The sequence below is a fragment of the Phlebotomus papatasi genome, chromosome 1, assembly GCF_024763615.1.
Source record: "Phlebotomus papatasi isolate M1 chromosome 1, Ppap_2.1, whole genome shotgun sequence".
NCBI classification, from domain to species: Eukaryota; Metazoa; Arthropoda; class Insecta; order Diptera; family Psychodidae; genus Phlebotomus; species Phlebotomus papatasi.
Window position 1 is genome coordinate 70,653,187 of NC_077222.1, and position 22,065 is coordinate 70,675,251.

The following is a 22,065-nucleotide window of genomic DNA, read 5'->3' on the forward strand; positions in this document are numbered from 1 at the left end:
TATGTGAGACACAGTATCACATTACAACCAACTCTGTGTTCTCAACATACTTTTTTTTTCTTCTAACTTAGTTCTTTATATTTATAACAAATCGATAGAATTTCCGTATAGCAAAACAAGGAGGAGGAGAATGCAAAGTAAAGCCAAACAATGTCGTGGATACATTGAGTGCTACATGAAATTTTGCCACAGAGCAAGTTCATATGATGAAAATTTTTTACCAAGAGTAAAAAAGTACATTAAAAGTTATACTTTGTAACTTTGAAAAATTTACAGGAAATTATTTAGGGAACATTAACAGCAGAGAAAGAAAGTCTCACTTTTCTCATTTCTAATTTTTTTTTTACTGGCGAGACTGATATCGAATAAGGTAAGGGTAGTATGTATCGGCCAGTTAAGAAAAATACTCCATAATTCGCTTAAAATAAATGATCTAAACCAGTTTTTGACATTCTAAAATATGCCAATTGGAACTTCAGTATTACATTTATCTATATATCAACATTTGATTTCTTACTATTTAGAGAAATTAGTTAAAAAAATGGTAAAATTGCAATCATGCACTGCGCATATTGCATCGGCCATATAAAAGCAGATGAGGAAGATATCGGCCAGGAGTGTAGCAGGCATCGGCCGGAAAATAAAACCCAAAAAAAATATCATAAATTTGAATATTTTTCTAATTGATTATGTTGTACTCGAAGAAACACTCTCTGACATCCACCTCTTACCAGAACCCAACCATCAGGACCACTTTTTAGCACTTTCCAGGGAGATTTTTAGTGAAGGTTGTCTGCATCTTCTCATTTTCACCATATTTTTGATCCAATCCTGGAGCTCGGACTTAAGGATAAGAAATCCAGTTTCGGCTTGATTCACGATCCTCCGGTTCATAAGTTTACGTAGTACAAGCTTACCAGTGATTTCCCTTTTGAATGCCTTGTGGAAAGTTTATCATTCAGGATCATTCTGGACACTCCATACTATGCAGTCATTTTCAAGAAGATTCTCTTGCCGTCATGACATCCAGCACATTTTTCAATCTTTTCTCTGATATTGCAGTTTCTAAAAGACCTCCTTGAAGATGTTTAACATTGATAAAATGCGAAATTCACACTGAGGAAATCCTTTTTCACAACAAAAACATTACCGATATAACCTCAACTGCTCGCGAACATGACATCGAAATGCGATGAAAAATGGCCGGTGAGCTCTGTACTTGGAACAAAACGTACTTCCTCTCAATTAACAAATTAATTCTAATTATGCGTAGCGAGACAATTAAAAAGTGTTCTGATACTAAAAGTAGAATAATTGAGTAGTATTTTTTTTATTCAGACATTTTCGTAAATAATTTAAATAAGGTATAATTCCTTATTTTGTGTCACTGAAATTCTAGTATAAAATCATAAGAATTTGAGAAATGGCTACTTTTTGATTAAGACTCTGACACAGTGATTCAATTAATTAGATGAATAATTATATTTTGTTAAAAAGTCGACGAAAAACTTAATTCAGAAGATCATATATGAACAAACGTAATATATTTTGTATTAGATAATTGGTAAAACGTAGTTAGTAATTTTTAAATATTCATTTTTAACGTGGTGGCCGATATCTTCTGCAAGCTGGCCGATACAAGGTACATGGCCGATATATACTTCTCTTACCTTACATGATACATGGATAAATGACAGTGAAGAAAGTTAAAACTTTTGTCATTTGAAATGTTCCGCGGTGATTTTCTCGTGGGCGCAATGCAGAAGTTTAGAAAAGAGGAAACCTTTTTTTTTTTAAAAAAAGATATTTTAGTCGTTCGATTTTCCTTCAGTGCACTTTTTTCGATTTACTTTTCAAGTTTCTGATAAATGTGTGACCCTTGAAAACTTTTAAATTTGTTGTACCAAAAGCATATCTAAAACTTGGAAAGTGTTAAGAGGTTACATGGGTTTCGAAGGCAGAAATGCATATATTCTCAGAGGTATAAAACTCGAGTGAAAAATTATGTCAAAATGATAATCGGATTGATCGTCGGATGGAGAGCAATCAGCCCCGAATAAAAGTCTTCCCTGCAAGTTTTCGATTGCCTGTGCATCTATCTCAGTGGTCAAAAACTCTGGGAAGGAAACACTTTGATTCCGATCTGAATAAAAATTATAAAACATAATATTTTTATAGAATAAAATAAATATTCGAGACGCAATATGTCTCCTTTCTAGGCCAGCGCCTCTGGTGATGGTGGAGACGACTTAAATGAGATTATGATGATTAAATGATTAAAAATGAGCAGTAAAATATATAATTATGGTCAGTAAAAAACTTAAATCTTTACAAAAATGGGCCTAATTTATATAATTAACATTTAAAATAGTTCTACATAGAGGGAAAAGCCCTTTATTTTCCCTTTGCCAAAATTTGGACGATAATATCACTGTTTCAAATTTTTTTGTTACTGATCAATTTTAACTTTTTACTGCTCATTTATTCAATGCCATAGTTTAGTCGATCGTACGATTTCATTAAGTACGGACGTGAGATCGTCATGAGTCGTACAAATGATAGGACATAGTGCAGAGAGCTCGCGACAGTCTGGAGCCCACACCAGTCGATTGCATAAGCAGGTCACCTCCTAAGTATATTAGATTTAAGAGTAGATATTGCTTGCCCCCTATAATATTAAATGTATAATCTTATGAGCTTAGGCATAAAATAATATAGCATAAAATATTTTTAGTATAACTGCGAATTTGTTTGTAAATTCGGAAATTTGCGAAAGAAAGCGATGTATTGAAAATAAGAGCTATGATTTGATGGTTATTGTGATTCTGCTTGTGTATAAAATTAAAAAAAAAACGAGAATTTGTACATGATTAAAAAAGGCAAAAAAGACCGGCTGCTAAGAAAAACATGTTGTGAATAAGTAAAAAGGTAAAGAAGTTGTGTATATTTGGGGCTCAAAAATCATTTAAGGGTAATGCATGAAGTGAAATAATTCCTGTAAATGTTTTTAAGCTTTTTCACTTGGCGAAAGCAATATTTTATTTACAAATTTGTGTTTTATAACTGGCGATTTTTAAATATTACCTACCAAAAAAGATTTTTTTCTTACGGAATTTTGATTTGTATTAAACAAAATTTAATCATTAGCTTAATAGAAGTTTACTTTATATTAATAATAATAATAATAATAATAATAATAATGCTGGCACAACAACATTCCATGAAGGAACAAGGCCTTCCCGCAAGGGGATTTCTAGACATGCATTATTATTTTTTCTTATACAGGGATGGGGTTGTCAGCCCCTTTCCCGTGGAATCAAGTGCAATGAAGCTCAGTGGATGCAATCCGAACACCTTTAACGCCAGAAAAATTTCTGCTGACCTAAAGGGGATTCGAACCCGGGACACTTGCATCACAGAGCGAGTGCTCTACCACTTGACCCATTGAGTGCCCAAAAGTGGAATTTTGATTTGTATTAAACCAAATCTAATCATCAGCTTATAGAAGTTTACTTTATATTAGAGTATTAAAATGGGTTGGTTCTTGTGCTACAACTTTCTTGGTGCAAAAAAAAACTATCTTTGCATTATGTTTTCAGGGAATTGGCCCAAGCAAGTATGAAAATTCATGCAAGACCTCTGGGTGCAATAAACATTATGTACTTATGCAGCAACAGCACTGTGACGCATAAAATTATAAATGAACAGAACGTATTCCAGTAATATACACAAAACTGTAATGTCCGCAATCATAAATCTTCACTAGACGGGACAGAGTGGTTTTCCCCGTTTTTGTCATTTTTTTTTCAACCGAGATAGTTGTTCAACCTAAGTGGTCTTCTAGCAAAAGTGGTGGAAAGTGCTGAGAAATTCTACATGGGAGCGGAGCAATTGAAGAATATGTTTTAATAATATTGCTTTCTTTGAATTCAGAATTTTTCCTATGAAAATAAATGTCTGCGTTAGAACTGGGAATACATTTTTATTAAAGTTAAAGTGAATATAATAACCAAAAGAAAATTAATGGGTATTTGGGAAATAGAAGACAAGCTTTCATGCAAAATATACATTAACGTTTCTCTCCTTCTGTTCTAGTAATTATATTTCAGAATATTTCTTCTACATCCCTGCGTATACTGTGACAGAAGCTTTATAGGTAAAATCATTCATTCTATAAATAAATCCTAGAACAAATTTACTCCGGTTAGAATGCTCAAATTCATCAATTTTCGTCTGTGCGTTCTTTCACTTTTGCTACATTGTAAAGGTCATTTTCTCCACACTGCTTACATCTTACAAGAATATACACTTTTTAGATTATTTTCATAAATTAGATTAAAAAACAGACACTCATTAGGATGTAATTTTTAGATTAAAATAAATTAGTTGATAAGAGTTTTATAGAGTAGTTCACGTTATAAATGACTCTATAAATGGGACTTCATATCCATTATTAGAGTATTTAATTTTTTACTGAATATACTTTCCTAAACATTTAAAATAATCCTTTTTTTCTGAAAATCGGATGCAGAAACTTTTTTAGATATTTAAGAAGAATAAATTATTCAACTATGGTACTCAAGGGCCAAGTACTCAATCTATAATGCAAGTGGCGGGGTTCGAAACCGTTTCAGGTCATTAGAAATTTTTCTGGCGTAAAAGGTGTCAAATGACATCCAGTGAGGTTCCATAAAGTTGATTCAACATGGCACGTGACTAACAACATTTTCCCACATAAGAAAACATAACGCTCGTCCATTCTGCTTTCAGGAAGGCATTCCACTATGGAATGTTGTATAAAAGAAATGAAGATTTTAAAGTCGTTAAATTTGAATTAAAGGAATAGGTACGTGAAGTTTCTGAAATAAAATAATAAATCATAAAACCGGGGGACAAGCGTCATAGGTTTTGCGAAATGCTCGAACTCGTGACTTAAATGTTATCTCAAAAATACTTTCGCATCATTTAGGGGAAAATGCTCTCCTTTCGAACGTTCATGCCTTCGAATAATGTGAATTTCTTTTGTTTTTCATGGAATTATGAATCAATTGATGATAAGTCAACTAATATTTAATAGAAATGTGTAAGTCTCTTTAGAAAAACTAAAAAAAAATTCACATTATTCAAAGGCATTAACGTTCGAAGGGGGAGTACTTTCTCCTACTGTTTACTGGTTCTCAGCCGATTTGAACCGATTCATAAATTACTCAAAAGATCCCCAAAAATAGTTTAATAAGTAATAGAATTGATTTTCGGACAAAAATCACTTAGGGGGAAGTGGGGCATATTTGAAAGTGAGGCATCTTTGAAATTGGGATTTTTCACCTATTTTTAAATAAACTTGAACCTTATCGTGCCATAATTTAGCTGCACAAACAGATTGAGAAACTAAATTACATTATGATATGGCTCAGTTCCACTTGACATAGAAGAAAAATCCCAATTTCAAAGGTGCTCCACTTTCAAAGCTGCCCCATTTCCTCCTATCAGTTCATTACCGGTTTATAACTGGTTAACAAGCGATTTGAATCGATTTACAAATCAGTTAAAAAATTGCCCAAAATAACTTAGGAGTAAAAAATTGGTTTTCGGTTATAAACAGAATCATTATCGGTTTATAGGGTTCATAACTGATTAGGATCGATTCAGGCTTGTCAGGAATTCCAGGACCGTTCCGAGTTAAAACATGATACCATTCGGTAAAGAAATGCGCTCTCTATAGTTTATTTAACATTTAACATTGAAAAACTGTTATTAGGATTTATTCAACGACATGTCCGCTTATGTAAGGAAGACTATGGCAAAATTAGTTAGCAAATGAAATTTTTCATTACGTATAATTTACAAAAAATAGTATCAGGCTAATAAGTATATTTTAAAGAATATGAAGGGAGGTGTTTTTTTCGCTAAAATTATGGTTTCCTCAATATTCCTTATAAGGCAAACTATAACATCACAATATCTAATAACATCTGTGACTAATTTTGCCCCAGTCTCGCCTAATCTCTAATATTACGGAGAAATCCCAAAAACATGGTTTTGGTGAGAAGAGAAGAAATGGGAAAAAATGGGGGGCATGTTAATAACCCTAGCGTCGACTTATGGAGTTTCAAGCCTCTATCTCGAAGCATTTGGACTCTAGACGAGGTAACGACCGGCCGAACAGACAGACGAACGGACAAACAGCCTGATAGGTGAGACTGGGGCACATGTAAACATTTTCGATAGATGCGAATTTGAGGTGATTTTCTAAGGACACAGTGACTTTTTGGAAAATCTTTCTTAGCTAATGTTTTACCCTTGGGTATAGGCAATACATCGAGGGTAATGCGAATGCAAGAAAACAATTGAGTTTTCCATAAAAATAAAATTTGTGTCACTGTGCATTTTTCTCTTTTCACAAAATATCTGGGGTAGAAGTAAACACTTTCTGGGGAGGATGTAAACACCCTTTTTTCCACCCTTGAAATTAACTTTGCACCACTTTCAATTATTTTAATTACTTAAGAGATATATAAAGACTGTATATTATTAAAAAAAATCACTAACGTTTTTACAAAGAATATTTAAAATAGCAAAAAAACTAAAAGCGTGCAAATCAAAGGGATTTTTCAATGGATTTTCCCCATATTTTGACATTATGTGACTTCTTATTGAACACAGCCAACGAAAAATTTCCCACCATGAGATGCAATACCAAAAAAAAATATTTTGCCATTCATTCTACACTCGCGACATCTACAATTACGGGGAAATTCCCTGTTTACATCTACCCCAAGTGCTGTTTTCTGACTAATTATTAATCCTTTTAAAATAATGAAAATCTCAATTTCTCTAGTAAATGCATTAATATACTCCTAAAAGATGAAGGAAAGAACTGGTATTGCTACATTTCGATTATTTTACACAGTTTTTAATTTCCAGGTGGAAATCCAAATGATCAAAATAATCGAAATATCAACATTTTCAGGAAAAATGATTTTTATTTTTAAAGTATAAGGATTTTATTGACCAATTCATTTGTGGACATACATCCCCATGGTATCTATGAATGCTTATGGGTTTTATCCTCTGGAGTCTTAAAACTAATGAAAAAAATAACAGTGTTTACAACTACCCCAGTTCCCCCTATATATATTTTTTTAAAGTCATCTGAAATGCGATGATGCATTATGTTGAGAAAAGTGGTTCCCTGGGTATGGAAGGTGGAATTTTTGGGGAGTGAAAAAATCGAGAAATTATTATCTGTGAAGTTCGAGCAATAAAAAACAAACACTATATAATTTATTCAAAAATATTTCAACGAATATATGTGACTTAATGATAATTTGCAAAATACCGAAGCTTACACAAAATTCGCTGTATTTCAAATGAAAATTTAATCATCGTTTTATACTGATTAATAGCCGATTTGTACTAATTCCGAGCTTTTGGAAATTTCAAAACATTTTGTGTCTTTTAATTTTCGGATGGATCTTGCGTGAGGATTACACCATCCGTAAAGCTTGAATACGTATACACTTCCATACACAGTGTATTTGCCCAGTCATGAGTGTAGGCTGGGATCTGAAAATTGAATACTTTAGAGTAATTTTCGAGATATTGAAAATGCATTTAATGAGGAAGAAGAAAATTGGTAGAAGAAAAGGAAATGACTAAATTATATTTCTCAATCAAATTTCCTCTAGTAGGGGTAAGCATACTGGAAAATTAAAATCCAATGTCTTAAATTTAAACTCTCTGGTCTCTGGGGTCTCTGGTTGAAAACGAACAAACATAGACGAAACTATAAATTTTTCTCAATGTATATAAACTCACATAGTTTGAAAAAATTTAAGGGATACAATGTGTGTGAATAATATTCGAATATCTACTACAAAGATGTATAAGTATGACTGTTTCACAAGTTCTAGTGCAATTGATTTTAATTACATTAGTCTAATGTTAATTATATGACCAAGATATGACTCATGTCTATCATAAAGCTATTAGAACTTCCGAAATTATCCTCCCAAGCCCATAAAATCTGTAAAGAAGGGATCAAATGTTGATGAATATATAGAATCCGCTCAACATAAAATGCATGAACCACCCCCAGGTAAACATAAAATGTAACGCTGCTGCTGCGTCTATTCGTATATTCACGACATTTACTACAAGTGATGTATGATGACTATATGTGACGATGTTGAGAAAGATTTAAATAATATATGCAAAATAGTGGTTGGAAATTGGGAGAAGCGCATGAAGAAGATTTGGCGCCACACGGTGATCTTGCATGTATTTCGTGCTCAGAATATTGAAGGTATTAATGGAAAAAATGTGCTGCCATCGCAATAAAAATGATTAAATTATTTTTCAGGCTTCGAAAAATTTAGACATAACATATAATTCTTTTTTCATTATATAGAGCCACTTGTTTGTACGTCCCTCGAATATGATTTAATGCATGAAATTCAGGGAAATTTTTTTCAATTGACCTTGCAAATGGCTAAAAATCACTACCTATTGCATGGTGGTATATATGCAAAGCTTTCTACATAAATTGGCCAGAGGGAAAGTGTAAAAAAAATGCATTTGCAAGTGTGATTTATGAAGGATACTTCTTACTTTATGCTGTGTACAGAGTGTGATATTTCCGTGACTTCTAGCAATTCTGCAGTATTTAGAAGGTTACGATATAATAGGCAGTCATTTCAGAACGAGGACATTTTCATCACTATTTTCCACTCGCATAGATACCTAAACACTAATCAATCTGTAATTAACAATTTTCGTTCTGTTTCTCTTGATTAGGGATTCCTTTATTAGACACTTTCTTTCTTAATTCTAAGAGAATGTTGAAGATATAAATCAATAACAACACACAGAATGTTTGAGAGCTTTTGTAAGGTCAGGGAGAAAAGAACTGAAAAGCATCAGTATATACTTGGGGAAATATTGAACTAATGATCTTTGCATGCTAAAATTAATTAATTCACAGCACTTTGTTATACGCAATAAAAAATTATTTAATTGGAATTTTAAACAATTTGTTGACTGGATTTATTTTGTGCCATACGTTTTAAATAGGTATCAATTTGTTTATTTTTGGTTGTCTAGAAAATTATTCAATCAATTTTATTCATGTTTTATGGATTAGTTCAAGTGAATATTTTGTCTTCTATATATATATAAATTACAAAATTAGTTATAGTTTTTTTTAAGTACAAAATTAATTCATCTCATTGATTTTACTTTTCAAATCGATTTGACATAGATTAGATTTAATTAAAATTTCTAAAAAATTTCAACCCAGCTACATTGGATCACAAATGGTAATTTTCATTTTTGAGATTAATTTCTTAACTGTATTCTAATTTATATTAATAAATGATATTAACTTAGAAAAATGGGAGCAAGGAAGGAACCTTCACGCGTATTTAGGGATTTAATCGGAACTAAATCGGTGCTCCTGGACAGTCCCCGGGGACTGACTGATCCTTCCACCACGAGGCTTAAATTGAGTATCAAAAGAACACGCGAATACCTCAACCAGAGTCCGCTTGCCATTGATGTGGCCCGTTTTTAGGCAAGATAAACTTAATTTTAGGCCTCGACACGATTAATAATAACTTAGAAAAATTTTATATTTTCGAAAATCATGCGTGAAACTGCTGAACAAAGCTGGGGAGCATTGATACACAATTTTTTTGTATTAAAACCGAAAAATATGTGATTTTGAATGGATTAACATTAAACATGGTATACATTACATAAATATTCAGTTTAATAAATCTTATTATTATTATCAAATATAGGTTTGGTAAAGCAAAATTATAAACACATAAATTGATAGTAAAACGGTATTAATTATTAATTTAATTTGGTATAGACAAATGCAAAGTAATTGAAATATGGAGGGCGAACTTTAAATGTACCTTCTATTCTAAAAAAGAAAGTTTGTCGCTTCTGTCTGAAAAAAAGAAAGTCTGTCACTTCTGTCGAAGAGGTAATCTTTCATAAAATGAACAACACGTTTTCTCAAATTTCGAACCTTTTGAAAAAATTTTAACAAGATCCGATTGGTAATCTTAAACATCTTCTTTAAGACTGACCATAAGTACAGATAAAAACTCTCAATATTACAATCGAGTATGTATTAAAATATTTAATGTTCTAATACAAAACTTGATAAAAACTCTCAATTATTCTTATTTTTATTTTAAAATTTCATTGTAATAAGACACATGCCAGAGTCAGAACAAATTGTCATTTGATAGTCATATATGCATGACTTGTTCAAGAGAATAAAATAAAAAAAAACATCTAAAAATATGTAATAAAATGGTAACACCAAGAGAAGGATATTATATTCTGAATAACAATAAAAATATTTGATCACACATTCATGTTTATCTTGTGCTTTTCGCCTCCCAGCTCAGTTTCTCTTTATAAAGAAAAAAAATTCCACATAGCAAATACTCTATTAAAATTCATATTTGAGTGCTACACACTCGTTTTTAAACAGCACATATTTATATAGCGAGTATAGATATTAATTTCTCAGAGGAGGATCAAATATGTTAAAGTAAAATGAAACTCTGAATATATGGTGACATATGGGTTTATTGAAAGGACAAAAAGTAATTGGATGATCCATAACCCATGGTATATGAATTAGTACGAGTATATTAGTGTATACAAAATAAATTGTTCAATGACATTTTTAAAGAAATTTAATCCTATTTCTAGGAAACGGAAAATGCCGGGGAAAAATATGTTAGGGAAGTAGAATTGATAAGTTTCCTTTCAAAACATACACCTCAGCAGGTCTATCAATTGAGTTTCCTGATGGAAAATCGCTCATAAAATTTGATTTACTTTTTATTACATCAGTTGAATTCCGTAAGGAGAAAGGTTGTATAAACACCTCGAGTTAAACAGTTTCAACGGGAAGGTGATACTGCAAGGGACAAATTGAATATTCTTTCACAAAACAGATAGCAACTGGTGAGAGGACTTTCCACTTAAACCTTTGTAAAGCAGAATTCTACATATGAAAGGAAAGAACGACGTAGTTCAAATATGCAAAATGTTGGATTTTTTTTTCTGAGAAAATCTATTCAAGAAAAAGAATTTAGCACAGCAAAACATTTTTATTTACAGCCGTAACTTTTAAAATTTGTCAGCAAAAAATAGATAGGTAAATAATCTATAATAAAAGTAGTTTTGTCAGCAAAATATATACCTAATAATATACAGTACGACTCCAATAATGTCAACGTGTTCGGGATTTTGACCGAGACCCCTTTTGGCTACAGAAGCAATAATAGCCTCGTAAACTTAGAAATTATTTTCAGATTAAAATGAATTGCTGTAGAGATACATTGAAACAATATCTAAAGAGAATAAAATATCATGATACAAGTTTTACTAAGAGAACTGGTGACCATAAAAATTAATAATTCAGAAAATTGAAGAAATGGGGTCCCGGTCAAAATCCCGAAAGCCAAAATCTCTAATTCTTAAAAGGGTCATAGCTACTCTCACGATTGCACGATTGCACCCTGCACTCGTGCTTTCTGGAGGCAAAGAGAAATTTTCTGTGTCTTGGGAAATTATTCTATACACATAATTTCATCCTTTTCAGGATTTTGAACATTCAGGATTTTAACGTTCGGGATTTTGGATTTCTGAATTTTGGCTTTCGGGATTTTGGCTGCCTCCGGCCAAAAGTACTTACTTTACCCTGCATATCCTGCATGTTCAGAAATCTCACTTAAAGAAAGGCCTAGTTCTTTTATGAAATTTTGTGCCAGCATTCTTAATTATTAATTCAACATGTAATTACTTTCTTCTTTCAAAGTCTCAAAAAAGTTCATAATTTTTAATTCTGGCATATTTTATATGTTAAATACCGTCGGCTCAAAAGAAGACTATTGTAAGTCTACTTACAGTAGCATAAAAAGAATGGTATCATTAAATGCAAATACAGTGGAACCTCGATAGAGTAAACTAATTATTTCCAGGCTTGTTCACTCCATTGAATTCGGTGACTCTATCGGAGTCCGAAAAAAAATCAATTAAAATGTGAAATTTTGATATAAAAAGGTATTATTTTATGTTTGCACTGGATAAGGATTTAAGATAAGGAAATGGTGTCTTAAAGATTTTTTTTTTCACTTTTTTTTAGAAGAGCTTTGGTAGATATTGAATTGTTGAAAATTTTGATGCAATTAACGTTATTAAATAGAATTTATTTCAATATTGAGTCAATATATTTCATTGTATGAAAGAACGGATTGATAGTTGTTCTTTTTGTTAAGTCATAAACTATGGCTCTAAACTTCAAAAAAAGAGCAATAAAAACCAATTTTTCTCATTTTCTTCTCGTTCGTAAAAATGGGCGCTAAATGGTTACAGATATCTACTTGGAGTCTTCAGATGACCCCTTAATAAGTCAACCTGGGGATTATTATTATGACTCTCATTTCCTCCCTACCACTTCCCTTCACCACCAAAATCGTTTTTTTTTGTGACTACAGGAAAACACGTCATACGGGATTATAGGGCTTAATAAAAAAAATCTTATGACAAGTGAGGAAAGGTAAGAGAACTTTCAATGGGTCAAAACGCTTAAAATCACTAAAAAAAATTATTTTGTCGAAATTTGATTACACAGTTAATATACGAATTTTATCATAATATTGCTTTTCTTGTGTTAAAAACACTACATTGGTATACCAAAACACTGCTTTAAATTTCGAAAAAGTCATACAATATTATTAGTTCAATAAATAAATGGAAAAGTTGACTATATCAGAGTCAATTTGGATTAAAGTTGACTCTATCGGAGTCCAGCTGTTGACTCTATTGGAGATTGACTCTATCAGGGGTTGACTCAATTGAGGTTCCACTGTACCTTAAATCTACATTTCCACAAAATTTTAGGTTGATTAAGTTATTCATCGAATATTTAGTTATTTTTATTATAAGAAAATCACCGTGCCCAATTATCGATTTTTTGGCCCACAATTTTACTGTAAATAGTTTAAAAATAGTGTTAACTGGAAGATATCCTATACCTAAGTATAATAAAATAATTTCAGAAGCTGAAAGTATACTAAATATTTGTAGTGAAATTAATAAAAATAAATATAAGCTGTAAAACTTTAAACCTCTCTTCTGAAAAATTTACATTTTAGACTTACAATAGTCTTCTTTGGAGCCGACGATATGTGTATTAATTGTTTATTTTGTATAAAATTTTATCTAAAAATCAAAAAATATCACTTTTTCCTAGTAACCCCAAGCATTACATTTTTTGTTACTGCCTAAAAAAATACTTCAATTTTCATGCAGTAAATATTAAAGATAAGATAATATGTTTAAATTCAAAACTATTATAAAATATCGTAAAAACTTTTAAAATCTGAATCGTTCGTTTCCTATTACAATGCAGATAGGGTTGTAAATTACCATCCTTTCGTCACTTTCAGCACATTCATCAATTGATATTATCATACATTCATTCATATATACCCTATTTATGTATTTATTATATACTGCATTGTATATAATGGCTTAAACCTCCGTATAGTTGCAGCTGCCACAAATCGGATTCTATAGTGTGACATGGCAGTGCAATTCACCGAGAAAAGAGAAACATTCTAAGCACATGATTGCCACAAATATGTGAGTTTTCTTTCGTCAATTGCTCTCGAGATGGGTTGTGATTGTGACAGTATGTGATGGGAGTTTATGCTGTGACATGTGAACTATAATACCCTGTCTTGAAAAGTGCAAGATTTTATACTACTCTGGTTCTGGTATATCGTGTTCCATTTCATCAAATCACAGTCACATGCCGTCGGTGTAAGTGGTAACAACATTTCTTTTCACTTCCATGACCTTTTCTGCCTTTTCTCGAAGGATGAAAATTTCAGGAAAATTCACACTACCAAATTTCAAAATTGTTTCTCGTATTTCTTCACACTTTTCGAATAAAAGCTTCCGAACTGAAACTTTAGAATAGTTAACAGCGCCATTCGTGGGAGAAGACAGTGCCCTCTTGCGACGAAAATGCTTGTTAGTATCAATGCAGTACTAGGTAATTTGCTCGATTTATTTTAGATATAATAATAAATAAAAATAGTGACAATTAAATAGGAAATATTGAAAATGTTTGAGGTAGACTGTTTCCCAATTATTTATTATTGCAAAAAAAAAACAGTAAAGGCAAGTGCTCATGCTTCATACATTCGCAAGCTTTTCTATGTTTCTTAATAAATGTGACTCATCGCACAACTACTTTAAAAACCATGAGAAAGTGCCCAGTTTTTAAAATATATTTCGGTGTCACATTTATTTAGAAGCATAGGAAAAATTTAGTAATTACCAAGCTTGGGATCGTACGAAGCATGGGCACTTTCACTATTTAAATTTGAGATCTATTAATGTTAGAATTTAATCTTCTAACACAAATAGATTATATGGTATACAATTTTGATTTATGTGTTTTTATTCTCAGGATCCAATTGCAAGTTCTAAGATTCTATTTGAGGTTAAGATTAAGATTGCGATTAAGATTAAGTACACAAGTCATAAAAAATTCAAGGCATTTTCTGAACACATTCAAACAAGTTCACAAGTATACTTCTTTAATTTTGTTAGGAATTCGTCATTCTAAAATCGTATATTAATAAATTAATTTTGAAAAATATATTAATTTCTCGTTTAACTGTTACGGGTCTGCAATAAAAACGGAAAAACATATCAAAGGTAAAAACTTTTTACTACATGAATTCCACCGAGAGACAATTACATAATTATTTATTTATTTATTTTGATGTACCGAGCGAGATAATTCCTACATTTTTGTTCAGCCAAAGAAATGTGTATCAAAGTTTACAGTCACACATTGTTTTTATTTAATTAAACTAAAAGTCTTTAAATAATTCAACCTCAATAGGATTTGAGACACATTTTACATCAAAATATTAATTGTATATTATTATACAATGGAAAAGTATCATAAATTTCTAAAATTTCTTTGAGCTTTAATATTCTTTGCTGTCTCATAAATTCAATGATAGAGGGCTTAGAAAGGGTGATACTTTTACCATTGACTGAGGCGTGGCACAAAGTGGATTACGCCATTAATAGTGTGAAGAAATATGGTTTTAATAGGATGAAATGGAGTAGTTGAGGTAGTGGGAAGTATTAAAGAAAAGATTTCGCAGTGACTTTTCAAGAGTTGAAAACATCTGAAGTGAAAAATGATCTGTCTAAGGTGAAAATGCTATTTCTATGTTATTAAGATGAAAGTGAAAATTGATGAAAGTGAAGTCAGTAAAGTCACCAGCAATGTGTAACATATATTGCTTACCTATATGTGATGAAGGCAAATGCCAGTCCAACAAGACTTATGGAACTTCCAAGAACAACACCAAGTGCCATCAAACCACCTTGGGCGCCCCATGAAGTTCCCATTGCTCCAACGGACAAATTCGTAGTTGTCGGTGGAAAGCCATGCATGTGACCCGTGAAAAGTGTTTCCACTGCAAGTGATAGCAAAGTGTTCCCTCATTAAACTTTCTCTTACTAAATCACACACTTTAATTGAACACTTCCAATTTCAATTTATGCCTCTTTCCTCAAAGATGTTATTGAATGAATTAATATTAAACGATAAAATTGTAAAATCGTTTATGCTTACGTTCAATTAATAAATGAAGAGAAATATAATTAAGATTATGCACTAAATGAAAATTAAATTTTAACTTTTCAGGCGGTCTTTATATGGCATCAACTCGTGAATCATTGAAGAATGTCACCACAAAGTAGCTCGTAAATGTAATTAATATTCGAGCGTGAAAAAGCTTCAGGCGATATTATCATTCGCTTGAAAAGTCTCTATTTATATGTATATTATGACACATCGAACAGAGAACAAAAAGATGGAAAAGATAAAAAGAACTCTTCTGGGCTGGAAATGATTTTTCCTTCACATGTCTTTCACAAAAGCATAGAACTCCTAGTAGTGTCAGTATATAAAATCGGAAATGTCACGAAGAATTCAACTTATTTGTTTTTCCATTGGAGTTGTTGTCAACTTTTCTAAAAAGAGAGTGAAAGAAGAATTCCTCGAGATATCTTCCTTATTTTCTAAACATAATATTCATCAGATTAATAATGTTAGTTATATTTAATAAACTTTTCTCGAAATTAATTTAAAGTCACACCTTATTCAGAAAATTAAACCAACTAACTTCGCTACATTTAAATTTTCAATGTATAATAAGTGAGTACTTAAAATAGTCTTAAACTTTCACTTAAAGAACTCCGCACTTTAATAAAGAAACCACTCTTCCCGTAACGCTTGTATTGAAAATGAATTTGATAAAATTTTTTAAAGTGTCTTATAGGAAAAAACTAGAAAAACAAAGTTTCTTTTAACAAACATAACAGATTTGACACATGGTCTTTCTATTTATTCGATTTGTTACCTCGAAAAGAGAGAGTAAAGTATCCCATATTTTGTAAAATGCTCGAATTCGTGGCTTAAATGCTATATTTCAAAAGTAATTTGGCATGATTTATCAGTTTACTACCGATTTGAACCAACTAAAACCTCAAAAAGTCGACGAAAAAGCTAAAGAGAAATACAATTGGATTTTGAATAAAAATTAGATATCGGTTCATAACCGATTGGAATTATTACTGATCTATTAGAATTTTAACAACCTTTCCAAAAAAAAACATGGCATAATTTGTTTGAAAAATATACGCTATATGGAGTCTTTTTATCCGTTGAACTTGAAAATCCATTATTAAAAATGATTCAATGGTATTTTCGTATATAGCCAAAATGTCCGCCTAGCTTTTAAACATATCCGAAAATGGAAAAAATCGTACAACGCGATTTTGAGGGAGATACGGGACTCCCGAAGGTTCAAAGTTCTTATCTCTATTGATTTACCTTGTAGAAGTGGTAACATACCGATGGACGGTTAAACAGCATGACATAATTTTTCAGAAATAATCTGAAACGCTAAGATATTACTCTGTCGAGTTCGAGCAGTAAAAGTCAGGAGTGATGCTCAACACTGATACTGCTTGAACTTGTAGTTTGTTTAAACATTAGAAGTCTTAGCTTAATAAGTCAATATATTAAATTTAGTTGGACATAACTCCTAAAGTATCTGAAATATCAAAAACAAAGTCTTTACAAAGAAAATATAAATAAAATAGAGAATAAATAAAAAATAAAAGAAAGTAAATAAAAGAAAATGTATAAAACAAGGAAAAATAGTTTTGGTAAATAATTCTAAATGGTCAATAAAAAATTTAAATGGTTCATACACTCAAAGAAATCCGAAAAAGTTAAAATAACATTCCGGAAATGTTAATTTTACCTTGCAGTATTGATCCGAAAACGGTGTAAATATTACCCTTTTTTGGTGTATTATGGGTTAAAGTTACCCTTCTTTCATGTTGATTTTACCCTTAAAAGGTGTAAAATTAACATTAAAAAATGTTGATATATTTTTACACACAAAAAGTGTTAAAGTTATGAGGAAAAAAAGTTAATCGCACCCTCTTTTTTTCTCAGTGTAACATCTTAATTTTCCTTCTGTCCAATTTTCTTTTCTACTGACCATTTTTAAGAAAATACTGCCCAATCTTCGGTATAAGGTAAAGTGCCCTCACTTAACCGGTTCTTCGACTTGGCCGTTAGACTTATTTATTCAATTTTTGTATTTTTGCTATAATATTTAACGTATGATCTAACATTAATAGGTCAATTATTCAGTCACAATCAGTGATTATTTAATAGAAATTGACAATCAAACATTCAAAAATTTCGGCCACCGGTCGAGTTGAGGAAACCGTTCGAGTGAAGTCATTTTTGCCTTAGATAAATTCTAGTAGATCTGACGTATTGACAAAAATCATGTAATGTACTACATGTAATATGATTAAAAGTGTGGAATCCTCGATGAAATATTATGTGTGTCTTTTTAACCGCGGACCTCTTCCATGGCTACCGATTCTGAGCAGAGTAATGGCAATATTAGAAATTGGTAATGTTGTGCTTGGCGTGACAAGTTAGTCAATTGTGAAAAAGATAATGTCAAATAGAGGGTCTAACTAAGAGAACAATGGTGTTATATCTCACATAAAATTTATTTTGAACGTTAATATTTTTTATATAAAATTATTTATAAATGTTCCAAAGCACACGTGTCTAATTTCAATGCAATTTAGTTTTAAGTATTTTATACTCGAATTGTTAGTCAATGCACGTAAAGTGTGGAAAAATACCGTATGTGATAAGGGTAACCATACAGGATTTAATCTGTTAAAGAAATACAGTTTTTCTTATGAATAAATAATTATTCTCTAACTTTATTACATGTATTGTAGTGGTATATCTAATGTACTGCACGGAATGACAATTGGTCTAGATATTCTCATATATATAGTGTGTGCAAAATCAATTATTCGCAGACGAGTTAATCACCCTCTGTGAGGTTCAATAAATTGATTACAGGGAATTTTTCCTAATTACCCTGTTATCCCATGTTACACAAGGCAGTTTCCAATTGAGTGACTTTTGCCTGGTTATCCTTCATCGTGGGTATAGTTGGTATCTAAATCCGGACACGGGGGAGCTTTGAAATGCCGGATGGAGCTTAATACGATCAACTGTGTCACCTATTTACTGATTTACCATCCCCACCCGCATTCATCGTGATGAAGGAACCCATTGAGATTGTTTGTCCACACAACTGACGTGGTTATTCGCCAGTGAGCTACATGTAATATAATCCCTGTCACGGTCTTTTGTGGATTTGGCCAGTATACCTCAAGTTCCCACTGTGAGTGTTTCATGGTGACAGACCTCGTCTGAAACACAATTTAGCGGAAGGGGGTGACGTATAAATTAAATTAAGGTACCACTCTTTGGGTTCCCTTACTGCATAAATGGTGATAATTATAAAAAAAAATCTAACACCCCGTCGCGGACAACCAGTAAAGGAACACCATCAGACCGTATGAAGGAGTGAATTTCAATGTAAATGAGTCGGGGAAAGTGGTGAGAAAAAGTCTTCCTATTCATTACATCCATTGAACCTTCTGCTCACTGAGAACTTTTCGTGCAATTTCCGAATTGATTTTCTATTCATATCAAAGAATATTCATTCATGCGTCTTTTAATTAAAAAACTTTACTTATACCACCATAGCCGGTGTTCCTTTCTCAAAAACTAAGAATTATAATAAAAGAATCTTGACAAACTGTGATTTAAATTTTTTTTTTGTTCAAAATACATTAATATGCCGTACCTACAGTATAGGTATAATATAAAGAGAATACTCAAAATATCATAGTCAAATTTAATTAAAAAATTATACATTTGAATAATATTTCAAATCATGTGTGTATGACGATGGTAATTTTTAGAAGTCTGTTTTTCTATTAAAATTACAACGGTTTTTATTTAAAAGTTGCCAATAATTTTCCCTCCGTGAGAACAGGACCGCAAAATTATATTGGTGGACAGTCAGTCTGGTCCGGTCGAGGAATCGGGAGCATGTAGTAGCTCCATGTTCTGGACCTTAACTCTTCAAGAACGAAAGGGTTAAAAATTAGGGGTCAGCAAAAATCACTTTTTTTAGTGTTCAGGGCAAAACATAACTAAGGCCGTAGGAAGAATGCTTTTGGGACATCGGTGTCTTTATCGTCCTTAAAGGGTTAAAGAGTGGATAATTGGTTGTCCCAGAGTCCAGGACAATAATACATGAAAATCAGCAAAATTTTTAAATTTTAAGCATAAATTTTAGTATATGGGTGTCTTGAATTAGAAGGTCAAGAACTAGATGTTTTTTCGCAATTTTTTTCTGAAGATAAAGAAACGACTAAGCTTTTTTTTTTAAATTTTGGAAAACTTACATATTTAAATTACTAATAAATTACTATTAATAAATTTGCAGCTCGTAATTCATGTATGATAAAAAAATTAAAAAAATGATTATTTTTAATATTTCATACACAGAAAAAAATGTTTTGTAAAAATGTTCGTAGAAGAAAGTGCCCATGTTTGATACCATTGGAAGCTTCGTAATGACTAAATTTTTCCTATGTTCTCGACAAACGTGACTTAGCAATTTATTTTAAAAACTGGCAACTTTTCATATTTTTTAAAATATGGTTGCGATGAGTCACATATATGTTATATACATAGAAAATTTAGTCATTACGAAGCTTCTAATGGTATCAAGCATGGGCAATTTCCCCTAAATGTTTGTGAATTCCTATGGGGGAGTTTCGAAATGCTCGTGAATCGTATAACCCACAAACAAGTTCGTAAAAGTTTGTACTTTTTTCACAAACATTGTTCGTAATATAATCACTTTATGAGCATTTTTTGTACTTTTACAAACATTTGTTCGTAAATGTTCGTAAACACACAAAAATGTTTGTAAAATTTTGTCATTTGTTCGTAAATGTTTGTTTTCCTGTCGAACATTTTACGAACATTTACGAACAAATGACAAAATTTTACGAACATTTAGGCGTGAAAGATAAATAAACTTATTGATCCAATCCTAATGAAACAATTTTATATTTATTCTTTCCACTATACTATCTTCTCCTTTGGTTAAACTAAAAAAATGTTGTGTTTAAAATCTGTTTTTTATATATATTTTTTAAATCATGTAAAAAATGCAACACGTTAAACCCGTTAAACTCTGAAAAAATTACAATTTAACGATTTTCTTTCAGTTCATTTTTTACATGCTTTAAAAAATATATATAAAAACAGGTTTTAAACACAACATTTTTTTAGTTTAACCAAAGGAGAAGATAGTATAGTGGAAAGAATAAAGATAAAATTGTTTCATTAGGATTGGATCAATAAGTTTATTTATCTTTCACGCCAATTCGACAAAATTGGAAAAATGAGAAGCGGAGAAAATGCACTTCAGAGTTTTTGATGTTCGTCCAAGCGCTTGAAAATCTGCTCTTCGCTCCTTTTGTTTTTATTTCTAGATATACATATACATATCTTTGGAAATACTTCAATAGGACTTTTGAAATTTTTGTGCTTGCATAATTTATCTATCGATTTTAGCAAAAATAAAGATGATCGATTTTTGTAATTTAAGAAACCGTTTTAAGCATAATTTTATTTAATTGCTCAAATTCAAAATTACTATTATTATTTATTTATTTTGATATAAGGTAAAGTGCCCTCAAGTCGACCGGTTCCTCAATTCGACCGGTAGAGTCATTTTATTCAATTTATTTATATTTGCACTAAAATTTGGCGTATGATCTAACATTAATAGGTCCATTATTCCATAAATAAATACAAATCAGTGACAATTTTATAGAAATTCACCATTAAAACACTCAAATACTGACTACCGGTCTAGTTGAGAAACCGGCCGACTCGAGAGAACTTTACCTTACCGGGCTGTTTTTGAATTTTGTACATAGTTCAGTATACAAAATTTTATTTGGTTTACAATATGTATGAGTAATATGTCCCTTCTGACGGCTCCTACCAATTGCACCACGGACTCTCTATGCATTCGAATTTTTTTTCAAATTTATTATGTTTTGGCATAATTTTGAACATTGATTAATTTGCTGGGAGTTATAAAGAAAAAATCTTTTCATGTTTTATTCCAGATTTTGTGAGCTTGCACCAGATCCAAAATTAAAACGATTAGAAATATTAATATTGGATTATAGGCAGTTGACCAACGCCCAATGAAAAATTCCGTAATCTTTAATCTAAAGAATAAATTATGTACTTTTTTAAACTGTCTTTGTTGAATTCCTTGAACACTGTGTATTTCAATCCAGTTCGTTCGCCAGATGCAATTCTAATATCTTCAATTGCACTTTTTTTGGTATCATAAAGAGGATTAGAACCCAGGACACTTGTATAATAGAGCGATGGCTATTTAATCTTAAAGAATTAAGCATATTTTGTTCACTCAAACGTATGAACCCTTAACAATTCTCGAGTAGAATTAAAACCTTTTAGAGGGATTATTCTGGGAA

General features: G+C 31.4%; 1 protein-coding gene across 2 annotated transcripts in view; it reads right to left on the bottom strand.

The window, feature by feature from the left end:
• The window catches only part of LOC129799911 (latrophilin-like protein LAT-2), a 42,289-nt gene that overhangs the window by 16,939 nt on the left and 3,285 nt on the right, over positions 1 to 22,065 (bottom strand). Inside the window, exons 1-2 of one of the 2 annotated variants that reach the window (XM_055844215.1) lie at positions 15,701 to 15,730; positions 15,371 to 15,542 (exon numbers count right to left, since the gene is read on the bottom strand). In XM_055844215.1, the coding sequence (XP_055700190.1) occupies positions 15,371 to 15,519 (149 nt within the window). In that variant the 5' untranslated portion in view covers positions 15,520 to 15,542; positions 15,701 to 15,730. Of the gene's footprint in view, positions 1 to 15,370; positions 15,543 to 15,700; positions 15,731 to 22,065 lie in introns of those variants that run through there. The other variant, XM_055844207.1, reaches the window with a different exon arrangement.